Source organism: Bos indicus, chromosome 9, assembly GCF_029378745.1.
Source record: "Bos indicus isolate NIAB-ARS_2022 breed Sahiwal x Tharparkar chromosome 9, NIAB-ARS_B.indTharparkar_mat_pri_1.0, whole genome shotgun sequence".
NCBI classification, from domain to species: Eukaryota; Metazoa; Chordata; class Mammalia; order Artiodactyla; family Bovidae; genus Bos; species Bos indicus.
In genome coordinates this window covers 83,579,335-83,600,215 of record NC_091768.1, presented here as the reverse complement: position 1 = coordinate 83,600,215, position 20,881 = coordinate 83,579,335, and the positions used below count along the sequence as shown (strand labels likewise).

Sequence of the window (20,881 nt, the reverse complement as noted above, 5' to 3'; positions counted from 1 at the left end):
GGTTTGAACTTCAAGAAGAAAGAATAGTTGAACCTGAAGATATATCAATAATTATACAATTCAAAAAGATAGGAAATAGAATTTTTAAAAATGAACACAGCCTCAAAGAAATATAAAACCCTTTGTATGCTATGTATATTATAGCATACATATAATAGGAGTACCAAAAGAAGTGGAGAAAGGAAATGGAACAGAAAAAAATATTCAAAGAAAAATTGTCTGGAAACTTCCCAGATTTATTGAAAACCTTTTATCAAACTCCAAGTAGAATAAATACAAAAAGATCCACACTCAGGTACATCATAGTAAAAGCCGTGAAAATCAAGAAAAAGAAAATCTTGAAAGTGGCAAGAGAAAAACAACTCATTACATGCAGTTGAATTTCAGCTAATTAAGAAATGATCTCATGATCTGGCCAAAGGTGGCCAGAAGGCACTTGAATGACATAGTCCAAGTGTTGAAATAGTCAAAGTGCTGAGGGAGATGGGGGGAACCTTCAAAAGGGAGGGATATATGTATACCTATGGCTGATTCAGGTTGAAGTTTGACAGAAAACAACAAAATTCTGTTAAGCAATTATCCTTCAATTAAAAAAAATTTTTTTAAGTGCTAAAATAAAAATCTATTAAGCAAGACTCAAGCAAAATTGTTTCTCAAAAATGAAGGTGAAATAAAGATATTCTCAGATTAATAAATACTAAATGAATTTATTTCTAGCAGGGCCACCTTACAAAAGAATAAAATAAAATCCTAAAGAAAATTCTTCAGGCTGAAAGCAAGTTACCCCAGATGAAAATTCACACACACAGGCACACACACGCACACACACACACACAGCACAAGTAAATACAGTTAATTATAAAAATAAAACAGTATAAACACATCTTTTCTTTTATATACCCTTAAATGATTTTAAAAGTGATTGTATAAAATAATATGCATATAATTATAATGCGGGAGCCTATACATACAGAAATGTAGTATATTGATAACAGCACAAAAGTTGTGGGTGGTAGCAAATTTATATCAGAGCAAGGAAATGATACCAGATGGAAAATTTTATCCACAGGGAAAAAAGATGTAGAGAATCAGAAACAGCACATAGGATGGTAAATGTAATGAATTTATAAATATATACTTACCCTGCTTTTTTTTTATCAGCTTCCTTAATAAATATAAACTGTATAAATTAATAATTTATATATATATATATGTAGTATGTATAACAATAATAGGACAAAAAGAATTAAGAGGGAATAGAGCTATATTCATTATAGTCAAAATTGAAAATAATCCAAATGCCCACCAATAGGAGAATGGTTAAGCAAACTGAAGCATATTCATGCCATAGAATAGTACTGTTGACCCCTGAGCAATGTGTAGGTCAATCCACTTATAACATATACCTGTAGCAGTATTCCATATCTGTGTTTCCTCCCCAACTTCAGATTCAATCAACCATCAACCATGTAGGACTTGTAATATTTAATACTTGGAAAAATAATCATGTAAGAGTAAATCTATGCAGGTCAAACCGATGTTGTTCAAGGATCAGCTGTACTCAACAATAGTAGTCCATTGGTCTGCTATGGGCAACCTCAGACTTGGAGATGGCTGAGGTTAAATCTACCACATGTTTATATGCTTCCTATCCTATATAGTGATTAGTCTGAGAATTGGGACATGGCAATGTTTTCAGCGGCAGTTCAATAGGCCTGTATGGGCATCAGGAGGAGACAGAAACACAGGAAATAAGCAGAGTTGCAAAGAGTATTTGTTACTATTACTGCTATTACTACTACTACTAACACTACTATTATATACTACTTTCAGATCTATCTTTACTTTTAAAAGAAACTTTTGAAAGTAAATAAATTTCAAGGTAAAGCAAAATACAATACAAAAATAAATAAATAAAAAACCACCTGGGACTGAAATGGTGGATTGATAGGCAGTGGAATTAAAATTTTCACTTCATCTTCCCTTTCAAATATATCTTGTAAGTGATTCATTCATAGTGAACATCAGATCAGATCAGTCGCTCAGTCGTGTCCGACTCTTTGCGACCCCATGAATCGCAGCACTCCAGGCCTCCCTGTCCATCACCAACTCCCGGACTTCACTCAGACTCACGTCCATCGAGTCAGTGATGCCATCCAGCCATCTCATCCTCTGTCATCCCCTTCTCCTCCTGCCCCCAATCCCCCCCAGCATCAGTCTTTTCCAATGAGTCAACTCTTCGCATCAGGTGGCCAAAGTACTGGAGTTTCAGCTTTAGCGTCATTCCTTCCAAAGAACACCCAGGACTGATCTCCTTCAGAATGGACTGGTTGGATCTCCTTGCAGTCCAAGGGACTCTCAAGAGTCTTCTCCAACACCACAGTTCAAAAGCATCAATTCTTCAGCGCTCAACCTTCTTCACAATCCAACTCTCACATCCATACACGACCACTGGAAAAACCATAGCCTTGACTAGACGAACCTTGGTTGGCAAAGTAGTGTCTCTGCTTTTGAATATGCTGTCTAGGTTGGTCATAACTTTCCTTCCAAGGAGTAAGCACCTTCTAACATCACCTGAGTGCAAAACCCTGATGCAGGCATCACATAGTTGTGGTTCTGAAATTTAACTCATCTTGAGTCCTTTTGAAAAAAAGAAGATCCAAATGTCTTCACCAAGAAATTCTACTAATGGTGTGGGGTGAGATTTCAGAATCCATATTTGTAAGAGGCCCTGATGAGTCTGATGTACAGCCAGATTGAGAATTGACTGTCACAGAAACTACAAAAATGTATTAAGATAAATTCCCTGTAGTCTTCAATCAGCCTCAAACACAATCAGCCTCAAATGATTAATGACATCCTTTTTAATTAATTCAAATTTGAGCCAGTGCCTTATGATACAAAAGGCACTTGAAACCCTTTCCTTCAGTATTTTTAATATCTTCTAGGCAAATAGAGACCATGAGAGTAGAGTCTTTCAGTTTTCAGGTGTGTGTTATCTGAAACACAGAAATAAGCATTGATATAAAGGAAGAGTGAATAATTACTAACTGTCCCCCAATTTTGTGGAAATCCTGAGCATTCCCATGGTTGAGGTCTGTGCTCAAAATAACTGTCAGTATCCTACAAATGATGCTTATTCTCCAGAGTACTGTAAATCTCTTTTCCTTTCTTAGCACACATTTCTCATGGTGTTTTTCTAACAGTGTAATCTTCCACAAACCTCCCATTAATCTGCCTTTGGAGAAGGAGTGTTTCAAGGAAAGGATAGTCTGTCAGCAGGTTAGTGATCATTTTCTGCCCTTGGGATCCTAGAAAAGGCCAGCTTATGAATCTTTAAGTCGTGACCGTTATGCGTCAGAAGATGCTCATCAGTTTTGGCCACTTTCGGATTATAATCCATTTTGAGGGATGTCACACTTCACTGGAAGTCCACATTTACTTAAAACACATAACCTTTGCAATTTTGCCTGAAGGCTGCACACTTTAGATATTTCCCCATTTTTTTCATAATGGGAAGATGGGATCTAAAGTAACTCATTTTTTCATTAAAAATATAAGTGTGTGGAACGTAATACCATGGTATATCATCTTATGTTTCAAGGGTATAAAGGTCACTCTTCTAAATATGTGTTTAGGTTCTAGAAAAAAAGATACACTGTAAAAAACACACTGTAAAAAATAAATATACTGTAAAAAAAATACATTGTAAAAAACAAGTATTTCCTTTGTTTTAAAATGAAACTGTAGGCTTCTTTCCAGATAAAGTAATTGCTCCATTTCAGTCATATTTTAAAAATGTGTCTAAGGTTGTTTCTTATGCTTTCACCTCATACATTGTGGTGTTAGTGTTTTCACAGATAAGATTTTAGATTGGGGATTTGGAGGATTTCTCTTTAATGACAGATAACAGAAAGTGGATCTAGTGAATGAGAAGATTACAAAAGTGGGAGAGATGACAGGTAAAACAGTACACACCAATAAGAAAGGGATGTGAAAAAGAAGCGAAAGATCAAAGTGTGAGTGTATTAGTTGCTCAGTGTGAGCAATGCTTTGTGACCCCATCGACTGTGGCCCACCAGGTTCCTCTGCCCATGGAACTCTCCAGGCAAGAATACTGGAATGGGTAGGCACTCCCTTCTTCAGGGGATCCTCCCGAGCCAGGGATCGAACCAGGCTCTCCCACATTACAGACAGATTCTTTACAATCTGAGCTACCAGGGAAGACCCAAGAAAGGAACAGGCACTTTAAATTTAAGGACCACATACTATAAATTGACTGATCAAGAGAGAAGGGATGAAATGGAAGGTTATTGACCTAATTATCTTTATTGGGTGCTTGTTACTTATAGTGTAGAAATAAGATGTCAGAATCCACTAACTAGAAGGGCCTAGGAAATACATAATTAAATATGTCATACCTAAGTGTATCTAAACAGAGACTCCTAAAAAGGTAGACTGTAAATCTACTAGAAGGGCTTCCCAAGAGGAGGAAGCCAGGGTAGGTGCCAAGGAAATGCCAACTCTAGGAATAGGATGAAAGCCAGAAATCTCTTCTTCAACCTCAGTAAAGACTGTGTCTCTGACAGACATAATACTGACACTCAGTTTTGTTTTAAAACAAATAAGCATTTTGTGAATAGACAAATACAACAACCTGAGAGGTAAGCAAATATTAGACCCAACTTTACAGACGAATTATAGAAACAGAGGCTGATTGCAGAACGTCAAGCCTTACCACACTAGGTAAAACTTACTGATCCTGGAATATGAAAGAGAACTCAGGACCACACACGAAGCTATCCTATCTCACCATGACACTCCAAGCCTTCTGACATAGTTCCTAAACAATGAACATATCAAAACATTGTACTTGGCATGATAAGGAAAATATATATATATATATATATAATCTGGTTCCTACCATTATGTGTGTGTGTGTGTGAATCACTCAGTCATTTCTGACTCTCATCATTGATGAGGTTACAATTTGACATTTGTATATCTATATGATGCTACGGTATAGTAGGTAATTTGAATTTTGCCTGATCAAAATGGTGGAGTAGAAGGACATGTGCTCAACTTCTGCCAGAACACAAAAATCACAGCTTAGATTATTCAGATATGACCTAATCAAATCCTTTATGATTATACAGTGGGGGTGATGAATAGATTCAAGGGATTAGATCTGATAAAGAAAGTACCTGAAGAACTATAGATGGAGGTTCATAACATTGTATAGGAGGTGGTGACCAAAACAATCCCCAAGAAAAAGAAATGCAAGAAGGCAAAATGGTTGTCTGAGGAGGCCTTATAAGTAGCTGAAAAAAGAAGAAAAGTGAAAGGCAAAGGAGAAAGGGAAAGATATACCCAAATAAATGCAGAGTTCCAAAGAATAGCAAGGAGAGATAATAAAGCCTTCTTAAGTGAACAATGCAAAGAAATAGAGGAAAGCAATAGAATGGGAAAGACTAGAGATATCTTAAAGAAAATTAGAGATACCAGGGAATATTTCATGCAGTGATGGGCACAATAAAGGACAGAAATGTCAAGGACCTAACAGAAGCAAAAGAGATGTGGCAAAAATACACAGAACTATACAAAAAAGGTCTTAATGACCCAGACAAATGGCATGGGCCACTTATCTAGAGCCAGACATCTTGGAGTGTGAAGTCAAGTAGGCCTTAGAAAGCATTACTATAAACAAAACTAGTGGAGGCGATGGAATTCTGGCTGATCTATTTCAAATCCTAAAAGATAATGCTGTGAAAGTGCTGCACTCAATATGCCAGCAAATTTGGAAAACTCTTTCAGCAGTGGTCACAGGACTGGAAAAGGTCAGTTTTTACTCCAATCCCAAAGAAGGGCAATGTCAAAGAATGTTCAAATTACCATACAGTTACATTCATTTCACATGCTAACAAGGTAATGCTCAAAATCCTTCAAGCAAGGCTTAGCAGTAAGTGAGAACTGAGAACTTCCAGATGTACAAGTTGGATTTAGAAAAGGCAGAGGAACCAGAGATTAAATTTTCATCAGTTAGATCATAGAAAAGTCAAAGGAACCCAAGAAAACATATATTTTTATTTCATTGCCTATGCTAAAGCCTTTGATTGTGTGGATCACAAGCTGTGGAAAATTCTTCAAAAGATGGGAATACCAGACCACCTTAACTTTATCCTGAGAAACCTGTAGGCAGGTCAAGAAACAACAGTTAGAAATGAACATGGAAAAATGGATTGGTTCAAAATTAGGAAAGAACTATGACAAGACTGTATATTGTCACCCTGCTTATTTAACTTATATGCAGATTACATCATGCAAAATGCTGGGCTGGATGACTCACAAACTGGAATCAAGATTGCCAGGAGAAATAACAACCTCAGACACATAGATGATACCTCTTTAAAGTGATGAGGAACTAAAGTGCCTCTTGATAAAATTTTAAAAAGAGGGTGAAAAAGCTAGCTTAAAACTCAATATTCAAAAAATGAAGATCATGGCATCTGCTCTCATCATTTCACAGCAAAAAGATGGGGAAACAATGGTAACAGTGATAGACTTTATTTTCTTGGGCTCCAAAATCACTGCAGACGTTGTCTGTAGCCATCAAGTTAAAAGATGATCGATCGCTCCATGAAAGAAAAGCTATGACCAACCTAGACAGTGTATTAAAAAGCAGAGACATCACTTTGCCAACAAAGATCCATATAGTCAAAGATATGGTTTTTCCAGTAGTCATGTACAGGTGTGAAAATTGGACCATAAAGAAGGCTGAGTGCCAAAGAATTGATGCTTTCAAAATTCTGATTTTGGATAAGACTCTTGAGAGTCCCTTAGACAGCAAAGAGATCAAACCAGTCAATAGTGAAGGAAATCAACTCTGAATATTCATTGGAATGTCTGATGCTGAAGCTGAAGCTCAAGTCCTTTGGCCACCTGATGTGAAGAGCTGACTCTTTGGAAAAGACCCTGATGCTGGAAAAGATTCAGGGCAGGAGAAGTAGGGAGTAACAGATAATTAGATGGTTGAATGGCATCACCAACTCAATGGACATGAGTTTGAGCAAATGCCAAGAGACAGTGAAGGACAGGGAAGCCTGGTCCACTGCAGTCCACTGGGCTGCTAAGAGTCGGACATGAATTAGCTATGGAACAGCAACAACAACAACAACTTATTAATTTAGTAATTTGGGAAATTGTTTAACTTCTTTATCTTGCAAATCAACCTTTCAGGTTGTTAAGACTGGAGATATCATATATTATTAGTTTAGTACATGCCAAACCTTCAATAAATGGTAGCTATTTGTATGTATTTACACAAGTAAACCATGCTTATTTTCACTTTCTTCAAATAAAAGAACAATATAGGAATTAGAACAAATCTTTGCTTAATTTTTAGAATTTTATAATTATAACAGAGGATTTCAAAGAATTATTACCTACTTACTCCAAATCAGGTTTTACATAGGTATAGTTCCATAGATGGGCTTCCCTGTTGGCTTAGTGGTAAAGAATCCACCCACCAATGCAGGAGACGTGGGTTTGATCCCTGGGTTGGGAAGATACCCTGGAGAAAGAAAGGGCAACCCACTCTAGTATTCTTACCTGGCAAATCCCATTGACAGAGGAGCCTGGCAGACTATAGTCCATGGGGTCACAAAAGAGTCAAACACAATTTAGAGACTGTTTTGGTGTTTTAGTCACTAAGTCATGTCTGACTCTTTTTGTGCCATTTTTTTAGTGACTAAACAATAACAAGTTCCATAGATAAAGACTGGTATGCAAATAGAGAATTATATTGTGGAGTCTCAGGTTAAAGATAATGAGCTTGAAAATAAGGGCCCCCTTTTTGAAATATCATGTAAAACATTTAACACTGAGAGAGAAATAAAATAATTAGAAATATAAAATAATTTATCAGAGATACCTCAGTTTATTTTCCCAAATAAGGTGGCTCTAAACAATGAAATAAATATCTAAAAGAGAGAACAAACTGAAAAAGAAAACTAAAACTAAAAGCTAATATCTCATACATAAAACAATCACACAGTTTAAGTTAGTGAATGAATTCTGTAGTTACATTGTCTAGTTTCACATCCCAACTACAACACTTTTTGACAAGTTCTTTACATCTCTATACATTAAAACAAATGATATCAGTATCTATTTTGTCAGATTGTTTTGCCAAGTAAGTTTATGTATATAAAGTGCTTAGAGGGGCTTCCCAGGTGGAGCAGTGGTAAAGAATCCACTTGCCAATGCAGGAGACACAAGAGATGTGTGTCTGATGCTCAGCTCACAGAAGATACCCTGGAGAAGGAAATGGCAGCCCAGTCCAGTATTTTTGCCTGGAAATTTCCATGGACAGAGGAGTCTGGCAGGCTACAGTCCATGGGGTCCCAAAGAGTCGAACATGACTGAGCAACTGAGCATTGAACACATACCAAGTGCTTAAAACAGTAAGTCCTAAACAAATGTTATCACCATTATCATCATCACCATCACCATCATCATCACCATCACAATTAAAATATAATTATAGATATGCTCTGCACAATTTGAGAAGCATCTTGAGGGAGGTAGTTTTAAGAACTAAGAAAGAATGATTCTTTTGTGTGATGATTATCTTGACTATGGTTAGTTAACTTACTTGATAAGAATATTATTCCAATTTGTCCAAAGTCAAAGGTTTGATTTTTACGTGGATATGCTGGCTACATTCCATGACCACAAATTAAGACACTAATTCTAAACAGTTCTATTCAATAAATTCTCCAGGTTTTTACAAGGTGACTGGCAAAAAGTGCATACTGATTAATCTAAATTCATGAATAACTTTAGAAAAAATGAATCTATAAATACATTATTTTTGAACATAGTTCAGTCATATGGTCTTAATATATTATAAATTCTAGAACTTGAAAAATATTTAAAGATGATCTGGAGCCAAGTCATTAATTTTTATAAGGAAAAAAGACAGAGACAAAAAATGACAGGATCACATGGGATTACTCTGTGGCTGAGCTAGAACTCTTAGCTCATATTTTGTTTTGGTTTTCTACTACATATATTCATTAAATACAGGATTTTTAAGATCTCTGAGAACTTTCTAAAATTCTATTTGTCATGATGGTTTATTATTCCATTATAAAGAACTCAGTCCTGGTGACAGAATATAAACTTTGAAGGCCATTGCAAGGACTTTGTTATGAGAAAAATGAAAAGCCATTTTCAGGCACTGAGCATGTAAGATTAAAAGACATTACCTGACTTAAATTTTTAGAAGACCCCTTTGCCTTAAGAATAGATGTGGGAAGGGGCAAGGATCAATTAGTAGGTTTTTACAAAAACCCAAGGGAGAGATGATGTTGGCTTGGACTAGGATGGTAATGGAAAGAATGGTATTAAGTCATCAAAGTCTATATATGTTTTGACTGTAGCACAAACAATATTTCTTTCTGTGTTGGATGTGACATGTAAGAGAAAAGAGGAGTCAAGGGGAGGCAAAGGAACACAAATCTCCATTTAGGAATTTCTGTTATTTTTTTCTTAACTAAATGTATCTTGCTGCAGTCTACACCATGATTACTTATTTTTATCTCTATTAAAAGAGGCCCATCGCCATCCATACAATGTCTTCTCTGAAATCAGCAGCATCCAGAACTAGACCATGTATTGTGAAAGAAACTAAATAGTGGCTCCTGACCTCAAAGGAGTTTAGTATTTGGTAAGTTAAAGCCCCTTATATGGGAAGGAGATCTTTTTGACAGCACTACAAATGTAGCTAGAAGTTGCAACTTGGTATTAAACTAGAACCCTTCTGGACATGTCTGCAAAAATTAGGGAACCAAGCTAATCAAATGTCATTGGCATGAGAAAGAGGGGAGTGTTTGGGTTAGAATTCATCATACAGGAATTGGGAGAATCAAGCTTCTGAAGGAAAGGCTAACTAGGTATGCCGTAGTGTTACTTCTCATCTTTATTGCCAGCTCAGCTCCCTCTGGACTCATATCTGGATTCATATCTCTCCCAAGGAAGGGAGAGAGCTGTGAACAAAGAATGGGTTTTCCACCAAATTCTCTAATATATGAGAGTAAAAGCCACCTTGATAGACCCTCATGGTATACAGCCCAGAAAATCAGAAAAGCACTGCATGCCGTAGCTTTGACATCTCCAGGGTTCCAAGCTTTACTGGCAGTGACTATTGTACAGGAAGTGTCCTTAGAAGCACAGGTGCTCGTTGTGATTACGGTATCTTTAGGATCATCAGTAGAGCCCGAGGCAGAGAAAGAGAGGAGTAAAAGAAGTAGATATCCCAGGCAGGTGACCTCATCAGGAGGAAGCACATGTGAGACTCAGAAATACCTATATGGACTCAGTTCCATTATTAGCAGGTAAGCAAGACCCAGAGAGATAAGATAAGGGAATGAACTCTTTACACTCCAATTACTCAGTACAGAATTTAGTCATCACTAGGTTGTCTTTATACCCCCCCAAAGCTCACATATTTGCTACATTCTGCTCAAGATCTCCAGAATCCAGGTTGTAAGCTTCTCTTTGGAGATATTAAATGGAATGAATCCAGCAAAACAGACTTTTCTTCTTTTGAATATGGTAAACATGAGAATTTTTTTAAAAACCAGCACCCTTCATAAAAGCAGTCACTTTAAAAATCAATTAAAAAATTAAATATCTATCTGTCATCTGTCCTGTGCATATATTAAGAATGGTTATTCCACGTAACATTTCAACAATGCTGTTTGCATTCTTTTTCACTCATAAAGGAAGTAACATTCCTTCTTTAAACACATCTTCTTTAGAGATGCTTTCTTAAATAGCTTCAAACAACTGCATCATGTCAAAAAAGCCAAAAAGACACTCTGTGGCAGTGTGTCAATTTCACCCAAATTCAATCATTTTTTTAAATCTTGAATTATACTTTGACCTTGACTTCATAGCTCTTAGATCATTTCTTTGTTTCTTTATTCATTTAATTGTATTTCTGTCCTGCCTTCTACTCAAAAGTCTTTGATGGGCTCTGTGCGTCTAGCTCCAGATGACAGTAAACCTGGTTTTACTAGCATTTCAGTCATTATTACAAGGGCAGGTCAGAAGGAAAAGGTCCTGGGTAAGTGTCCACACGACTCTATCCACTTTCCTAGAGAAGGGGGTGAGTGGTTAAGGCACTTTGGCAGGTGAGAAAAGATTGTACTTTAGCCAGAAGAGAAGATGGAGGAGAAAAAGAGATCTGGAAAAAATGCGATGGCACCCCACTCCAGTACTCTTGCCTGGAAAATCCCATGGACGGAGGAGCCTGGTGGGCTGCAGTCCATGGGGTCGCTAAGAGTCAGACATGACTGAGAGACTTCACTTTCACTTTTCACTTGCATGCATTGGAGAAGGAAATGGCAACCCACTCCAGTGTTCTTGCCTGGAGAATCCCAGGGACAGGGGAGCCTGGTGGGCTGCCGTCTCTGGGGTCGCACAGAGTCGGACACGACTGAAGCGACTTAGCAGCAGCAGCAGAGTCAGAGATCAGAGGAAGCTTTCGTTCTGGTACGTTTAGTAGGTTCCTTGAAAAAATTCATCAGTTCTGTCATGTATTCATATTAGAAGAAGGCAAATTAAACAAGATACCTGTTAGGTCAAAGATCCTATGAAAAATATGATGATATTGAAAATCTATTCACACACAAGTACACATGGTATAGAAAGAAGACAGACTAACCCACCACCTGCAATTCCAGAAATCACATGCTGACAGCACCACTATTGGCCATCCCATATATGTAAGAGATTAAATGACCAAGTACCAGAGTTTGGCTGCATGTCCACACCTGCATTCAGCTAGTCTAATACATTTCAGACCTGAATATATATTTCCATCTTCACTACTACCCTTTATCCACCAAGACCTCGTTAAGATATCTATACTTAGGAATATAAGACATGCGGTTTGGGGAGGAGGAGAGGTAGAAGCCCAAAAGCAAATGAAAAGAACAATTTACCACGACAAAACATTCCAGCAACAATTTCCCGCTTTTTTCTGAAACACTCTCATCATCTTGTCATCCACTGCTCTGCTCTGCTCTTCTTTATCATGAAAACGGCAATAGCCTCACTCTCAGTGAGATTCAGGACCAAAGCACATCTCACTGTTTTGGAATCAGGGAGTCCAGTTCAATGAGAGCAAGTTGTGTGGGGGGATGTTAGAGAGAGATAGAGAAAGAGAGGGAGAAAGAGATACAAATTTACCTTCCGATGAGTGAGAACTCGCCCACGACGCCAAGGCGCCGCATGGCGCTCAGGAGGCCCCGGACAGTCATCCCTTCGCAGAAGCACACCACCACTCTGGCCTTGGGAAGCCGCTCTCGGAGCTTGCGCAGAAGTCGGTCAAAGCTCTTCTCCCCAGCGTTGCTGTAGATTTTGTCTGAGTGGGCGATGCAGAGGCCTTCCTGGGCGGCCAGCTCTTTGAAAGCATCCATTCCGCTCTCCCCATAATTCCCTGTCCAGAAACAATCAGCAGATGTTCAAGACAACCTGACAAGGACAGTACTCACAAGCTAGAACAAAGACTCATTAGTCCCAGAGAACAGAGAGAACTGACTTGCCAAGTAATTTGAAAATATAACTGGGACTGAAGGAAGATCTGGATGGAGTAAAGAAAATAATCAAATGTAATCAAACTATCAACTCTGAAAGAAATAGAAAATTAGTAACTTGGGTGTCCACAGTGAAAATGGTTTTGAGACATAAAATATGCTGTTCTGTTTTACAGCCATCATCACTAGTGGCTGTCCCAGATTTTAGCGATATGGGAGAGGTCAGCACATAGGGATAGGAGGTCAGCCAGCACAGTGAGACATGTTCAGTTGAGGACTTGCTTCATCTGGCTGCCAGGTTAAGAGCAGACATTCAAGCTGATAGCAAGTCCTGCCACATTTCCATGAAGAGTGAGTAAGCCAAGCAAATGGAGCACCTGGCCAGGCTGGACTACACAGATAAAAACCGGCTACAAGGCTCAATCAAAGCTGCTACAGGGATCAATCATAAAATTCTTTCACTTTATCAATATCCTCTGATAAAGTGAAAGAATTATGGGAGATTTGGTCTTATGCTTTGGTTTCAATATTATTATAATAAAATATACTTTAAAAGTAAGAAATAGAAATCAATGAAATAAAGCAAGTATCAGGACTTCTTCCCTGGTGGTCCAGTGGTTAAGGATCTGCCTGCTGATGCAGGGGACACAGGTTTGATCCCTGATTTCAGAAGATTCCACATGCCCCTGGACAACTAAGCTCCTGCACCACAACTAGTGAAGCCCACAAGCCTAGAGCTCCTGCTTCACAGGAGAAGCCACTGCAATGAGAAGCCCAGGCACCGCAACTAGAGTGTAGCCCATGCTGGTCGTAACTAGAGAAAGCCTGTGCACAACAGTGAAGACCTAGTGCAGAAACAAATAAATAACAAAAATGCCACAAAAGACAAGTATCACATCATGTCAGCTCCCCATCTCTCTATTTCATGGATGAATTTAGCCCCCACCTCCTCTGTACCTCCACGCCTGTCTCCAAGTTTAGGGATTTTGATACCCATGTAAATGTCTTGGGTTTTCTCAACCTCCTCTATCCAGTGATATTTCCTGTAACTCAGTTACTTTCATGTTCACACGTTTAACCTTGTATTCACAAATGTTTCTAATATCTCTGAATGTGGATATCAAGCATCCCAGTCTCTGTTTTTGTCCTCATCATTAGAGCGCATATATTTTACCATTCCATCTCCAGCAATTTTTTCAACCTCATATTTTATTTTGTACTCAGCTCAAAGTAACCTGCCAGTTAATGCTGATCATATCCCTTTATTTTTCTAATTTTTGTACATTACCTGAAATTTTTTCTTATTTAGTTTTCTCTTCCCCCTAGTTCCATGAGAACATCTTGTTCTGAATAAGTCATAATTCATTTATTCAATGATGTAGTCTTAGTATTTAGAATAATTCTAGACACTAAATGCACAGTAAAACTACATTTGTTGTAACAACCCAGTAGATGAAGAGGCAAAAATTATAAATAAGCAATGAAAACAAAATAAGTAAAAGTGGGTAATAGTATATGAAAAAAATCACTGAATCTCAGTAATTATGAAGATAGTACAGTTAAAATAAGATGCTATTTTTTCATGATACTATTTATTTATCAGATTGTCAGAATTTCAAAGATTCATGATGTTCATTATTGGAAAGGCACAAATACATTCACTTTTGGTAAGAGTAGTTCAAATTTTAGTGGACAGTCTGGCATTAGCTTTCAAATTTTTTCAAGGTAAATATCACATATCACATTTATTGCACAATATATAGCAAGAGTTAAGTAAAAGAACTTTAAAACAATGATACTATCCATTAAGAACTTACTATTGAAATCTCAATGTCTATAAAATTTTCATGGACATTGTTGAAATCTAATAAGATTATCCTGTCTTTTTAAAAAGAAAACGTTCTTGTTTCCTGTTCCATAATACTAAATTACCAAATTAAAGTTTTTGCCTCTTCTTTTAACTACCTTCAGTGGCCTCATACAGTCCAGTAAAACCCAAATGGAAGATTGAACACATGACAAAATCCTCAGCTCCCTGGACTTTGGAAGCATATCATGGCTCAGACAAGAGGCACTAACTGATAATAAGGGGAAGACTGCAGCTGGCAAGTGAATGGCTCATCTGTCTGCAGCAGAGGGTGCAAGGAAGGAAGTCAGATGCCGCTTACTCACAATAAAGGCAGGTTCAGAAATCTATGAGGTACATAGACATTACCAGCCAACTCTTTCAGCCAAAGGCACTAAAAAGGCATCATAAAATGGTGTTACAAGGGAAGCAACTCAATTGCTAGGGTCTATCTTTGGACTCCGATCACAGAAAATGGTTTTACTCTTTTATCAAAACACAAGCAGACTAAATGAGCAAGAATATTCTATGCATTCAAATAAGAAAATTCTTGGTTTTCAGTCTAGTAAAGGCTTTAGACATACTCTATCCAAACTCTTCAGGCTACAGCAAGGAAATTGGGCCAAGTAAAATGGCTCACCAATAGGCATGAAGCTTTTTTGTGTTAGAATTGGAACAGTCTGCCTTATTCCTAAGTTACTGCTTGTATCTCTTTTATTTTTTGGACAGTTTGAAAGAATTCTCATTGACCAACTTAATAGCAACAAGCAATTAAACATGTATGTTTTTATAATTTTTTTAAATGGCATAGTTTAAATGCTTCTATGACATACTTGTTTCAATTTGTTTATTCATATTTTCTTATTTGGAGGGTAGTTATTCATTATACCAATTGATTGAGAGCTGAATATGATGTGATAGATCATATTTAAACTGCTAATTTCTCTTATGAAGGCTGAGACTCCAAACTAGCATATTTCTATGCTGCTGCTACTGCTAAGTCACTCCAGTCATGTCTGATTCTGTGCAATCCCATACACGGCAGCCTACCAGGCTCCTCCATCCCTGGGATTCTCCAGGCAAGAATGCTGGAGTGGGTTACCATATCCTTCTCCAATGCATGAAAGTGAAAAGTGAAAGTAAATTTGCTCAGTCGTGTCTGACTCTTCACAACCCCATGGACTTCAGCCTACCAGGCTCCTCCGTCCATGGGAATTTCCAGGTAAGAGTACTGGAGTGGGTTGCCATTGCCTTCTCCAGTATTTCTATGAAGGTAATTCTAATATAAGACCAAGAATAATAACTTTCACATTTATAAATCTTTATATTTTAAATATCACATTCATAAATATTACCTCTTGTGTACTTGTTACATTGATGATAGTACTAGATACAAATACTATACAAAAGAGGAAGAAAATCACCTCTGGGAAACTTAAAATCACATTGCAGTACTTTTATTTAGTAGAAATGACATGACAAACATGAATGTAAATATTAAATAGAGATGCTGTAGGTTAGGAATCAGGAAAAGCTGCCTAAAGAAAGTGCCTCTTGTTAGCGAGGGTATGGAGAAAAAGGAATCCTTGGACACTGTTGTGCATGCATACTAAGTCGCTTCAGTCATGTCTGGCTCTTTGCGACCATATGGACTGTAGCCCGCCAGGCTCCTCTGTCCATGGAATTCTCCAGGACAGAACACTGGAGTGGGTTGCCATGCCCTTCTCCATGGGATCTTCCCAATCCAGGGATCGAACCTGGGTCTCCTGCACTGCAGACAGACTTTTTACCATTGGAGTCACCATTGTTGGAAGAGATACAAACTGGTACAGCCATTATGGAAAACAATATGAAGTTCTCCATAATTTTAAAATGAAACTACTATACGATCCAGAAATTACTCTGAAAGTGAAAGTTGCTCAGTCATGTCCAACTCTTTGCAACCCCATGGATTATAGCCTGCCAGGCTCCTCTGTCCATGGAATTCTCCAGGCCAGAATACTAGAGTGGGTAGCCATTCCCCTCTCCAGGGGATCTTGCCAACCCAGGGATCAAACACAGGTCTCCCACATTGCAGGCAGATTATTTACCATCTGAGCTACCAGGGAACTAATCTCTCTACTAAGGATATAAACAAAGGAAATGAAATAAGTATCACAAATAGCCAAGATATGGAAATAGCCTAAGTGTCCATTGATGGGTGAATGAATGGATGAAGAAAATGTAATAATATGTTACATACACATGGAGTGGAATATTATTAATAGAACATTAGCCATAAAATGGAATATTAGCCACAAAATGAAATATTTGTCATTAAAAAATTTCCAGTAGTCATGTATGAATGTGAGAGTTGGACCATAAAGATGGCTGAGAACAGAACAACTGATACTTTCAAACTGTGGTGCTGGAGAAGACACCTGAGAGTCCCTTGGACTGTAAGGAGATCAAACCAGTCAATCCTAAAGGAAATCAACCTTGAATATTTGTTGGAAGGACTGATGCTCAAGCTGAAGTTCTAATCCTTTGGCCACCTGATACAAAGATCCAACTCATGGGAAAAGATCCTGATGCTGGGAAAGATTGAGGGAAGGAGGAGGAGAGTGATGGCTGGATGTTTGGACGGCATCACAGACTCAATGGACATGAGTTTGCACATACTCTGGGAGACAGTAAAGGACAGGGAAGCCTGGCATGATGTAGTTCCTGGGGTCACAAAGATTCGGACACAACTTAGTGACTGAACAACAACAAAAAAGACCACCGCTTGCAATAACATTGGTGAACTTAGAGGACTTTATGTTAAGTGAAATAAGCCAGACATAAAAAGACAAATACTGTATGATCTCTCTTATACATGAAATCTAAAAGAGTTAAGCTCATAGAGCAAGAGTAGAACAGTGGTTACCAGAAGTAAGGGAATGGAGAAACTGGGGAGATGTTGGTCAAGAATGGAAAACTTCAGTTATGAGTAAGTTCTGAGGATCTATTGTACAGCATGGTGACTATACAGTTAGTGACATATATATATATTCTAATAATAATAATCTATAGCTAATAATATGTATTGTGTACTTCAAATTTGCTGAGAGTTTCTTAAATGTTCTCAGAAAAAAACAAGAGAAGTAACTATATGAGGTAATGGATGTGTGAATCAACTTGACTGTAGTAATTATTTCACAAAGTATATGTATTTCAAACTACCACATTGCACACCTTAAACATAAGCTATTTTGTTTGTCAATTATACCTCAAAAATCTGGGGGAAAAGAACATGCTTTTATTCTGGATCTTAAAATAGAAACAGATTTTTCCACAGATAGAAAGAAAACTAAAAGACACGTGCTCTTTGCCTGCCTCCCAGGTCACGGCCAAATGATGCCAGCCTGAAAATAAATTACTTAGCACAGAACCTGCCTTCTGTCTCCCTTCCCCTTTCCATCTGACCACCCAGATCTCCTTTTGCCTTTCCTGGTAGTGAGAAATTTTTAAAGATACTTTTCTGTGAGGCTTAGGAGGAGTTTTGAATATATAAAGAACTGACATAATAAAACTCTTAAAAGTGCTATATAAGTTTTAATACCAAAGAAACCCAAAGGAAATCAGTCCTGAATATTCATTGTAAGGACTGATGCTGAAGCTGAAGCTCCAGTACTTTGGCCACCTGATGTGAAGAACTGACTCATTGGAAAAGACCCTGATGCTGGGAAAGATTGAGGGCAGGAAGAGAAGGGGACAACAGAGGATGAGATGGTTGGATGGCATCACCAACTCGAGGGACGTGAGTTTGAGCAAGCTCCGGGAGTTGGTGATGGACAAGGAAGCCTGGCATGCTGCGGTCCATGGGGTTGCAAAGAGTCGGACGTGACTGAGTGACTGAACTGAATTGAAGTGTTAATACTCAGGTCTGGTAAGGAGCTGCATATTTTCATTCAAATAGTTTATTGAGCTCTCAACTTGAAAAAAGTCCCTAGGCTCTGCACTTTGAAGAGTTGCCCAGAATTATTGGACACTGGCTTTACCTTCAACTATTCCTTTGACTATTTGATGACTATTTCCTCTGTATCTGGCACTGTGCTAAATACCTAAGCATTTTATCTTTTCATCAGAAGCACTCCATATAAAAGTTATAGCTCAGATGGGAATGTGGAAGCTCTTAGAAGCTATATACTTTGCCTAAGATCAAACAGTGAAGGTAGGATTCAACATCTAACACAGAAGCTCTCACTCATAACCACCATTTTATACTGCTTCCTACACAGACTTATCACACAGCTATGAAGTCATGACACAAGCACACAAAATACAGCAACAGTACTAAGCTGAATATGCTACATGTGATATGCAAAATACCACAATTCTAAATTTCTGAATGAGAAAGCAGAGATGATCAGAGAATACCTCTTGGGAAAAGTAGGAATGAAACTGAGTTCTTGAAGAATGTAAGCAAGGGACTGGCTTTCAGAGTAAGTGAAAGTGAATTAGAATCCACAAAAGGTACTTTTAGAGACAATGAGCAGAGAAGTTTCATTGGAACAGAAGGTTCTTGGTTTATAGAATGACACTCTGTACAGCAGATCTCAAGTAAAGCATCTGGCGTACCACTACCAGAGTGCAACATGGAAATGTGCTATATGTTGCTGTGTTGTAGCAGATTTTATAACAGACTTTATCACTGTTATGATGTTGCCCAAATCCTAGAGAGTAAGAGAGAGAAGGAAGAATGGCATCTGACAAAGTCCATAAAATATAAAATTGAAATATATTGAAACATTTTTATTCTACATTAGTTATATGAGAAAAAGATTTACAGAGAGTATTCTGTAAATATTCTGTAAAAATTCTGTAAGAATATTCTGTAAATTTGCAGAGTATCAAGATATTCTGCAAAACAAGCCTTTAAATAGAATATGCAGGGGATTAATGAGAGAGAACATGGGGTTTGCAAATAAATCTCTATAGTTGAATAACAAAAGTATCTAAACATAATAGATGTGGACATATTATACAAGGGCAAAATTAATAAAAGTACTGAAAATAGGGGTAAAAACTAGAACTATCTCAAAAGCATAAAAAAACAATGACAACACCTCAATTTTTTAAGCTATAGGGATTTTTTAAAAAGTTAGATATGGTTGGCGTCCTGCAGTCCGTGGGATCACAAAGAGTTGGACATGACTTAGTGACTGAACAACAACAACAGATATGATTATTATCAGATCATATTGACAGACATTAATTCACAAAAGATTGATTTGTAGTGATTTGGTAGGTAAGTTTTTACTAACAAGCTATGAAATAAAATTGTCTTGGGTTTCATAATTATTGAACTATCATCATGGGAAAAAGTAGGTCTTTATATTGATTGTTTTTTCTTCAACTCTTAAAATATTGAGGACATATTTAAAAAGCAATCTGAATTCTTCTTAGTGGCTATAATAACATTTCAGCATTTATTTTGAATGAAGTCCAATTCCTGTTACTGCATCTTCATAAATGACCTTGGTCAAACAACAGCATTCAAAATATCTCATCCCTACACACATACAACTCAGTTATATGAGGGGAAATATTTATACAGGGAAAATATGTACATATTTCTTCACTTTCCTTAAAGAAGGAATGGTATTATTTTCAAAGATTCACTAGTCTAATGCGCTGCTGCTGCTGCTGCTAAGCCGCTTCAGTCATGTCCAACTCTGTGCAACCCCATAGACGGCAGCCCACCAGGCTCCCCCATCCCTGGGATTCTCTAGGCAAGAATACTGGAGTGGTTTGCCATTTCCTTCTCCAATATATGAAAGTGAAAAGTGAAAGTGAAGTCGCTCAGTCGTGTCCGACTCTTAGCGACACCATGGACTGCAGCTTACCAGGCTCCTCCATCCATGGGATTTTCCAGGCAAGAGTACTGGAGTGGGGTGCCATTGCCTTCTCCAGTCTTATGCACTAGACTTCCTCAATCTCTGTCTTACTTCATGCTTACATTCGTCCCTTGGTATTCTGTGGTAGTCTTAGAATGTTGTGTTATGTTGTGTTGTTGCTTAGTCCTCAGAACTATTATTGTGTTGCTATTTATTCTAATTCATGTCTGACTCTGCAAGCCCATGGACTACAGCCCATCATGCTCCTCTGTCCATATGATTTCCCAAGCAAAAATACTGGAGAGGATTGTCATTTCCTTTTCCAGGGGATGTTCCCGAACCAGGTATCAAACCCTGTCTCCTGCATTAGCAGATGGATTCTCCATCACTGAGAAGCCCAGGAAGCCCCTGGTTGATGATACATCCCTTGGGTTATGGGCCAGTCCCTATCCAAGGTCCTGAAAACGTATTATTCTGCCTCCTGCTAGGAGGGATTGGGGGCAGGAGGAGAAGGGGACGACAGAGGATGAGATGGCTGGATGGCATCACCGACTTAATGGACATGAGTT

General features: G+C 38.0%; 1 protein-coding gene across 3 annotated transcripts in view; it reads right to left on the bottom strand.

Moving 5' to 3' along the window:
- GRM1 (glutamate metabotropic receptor 1) overlaps positions 1-20,881 on the bottom strand; it is a 418,107-nt gene that overhangs the window by 258,833 nt on the left and 138,393 nt on the right. For all 3 annotated transcript variants that reach the window (XM_070796313.1, XM_019966999.2, XM_070796315.1), the window contains exon 3: positions 12,259-12,508. In XM_070796313.1, coding sequence (XP_070652414.1) covers positions 12,259-12,508 — 250 coding nt within the window. The remainder of the gene's footprint in view (positions 1-12,258; positions 12,509-20,881) is intronic.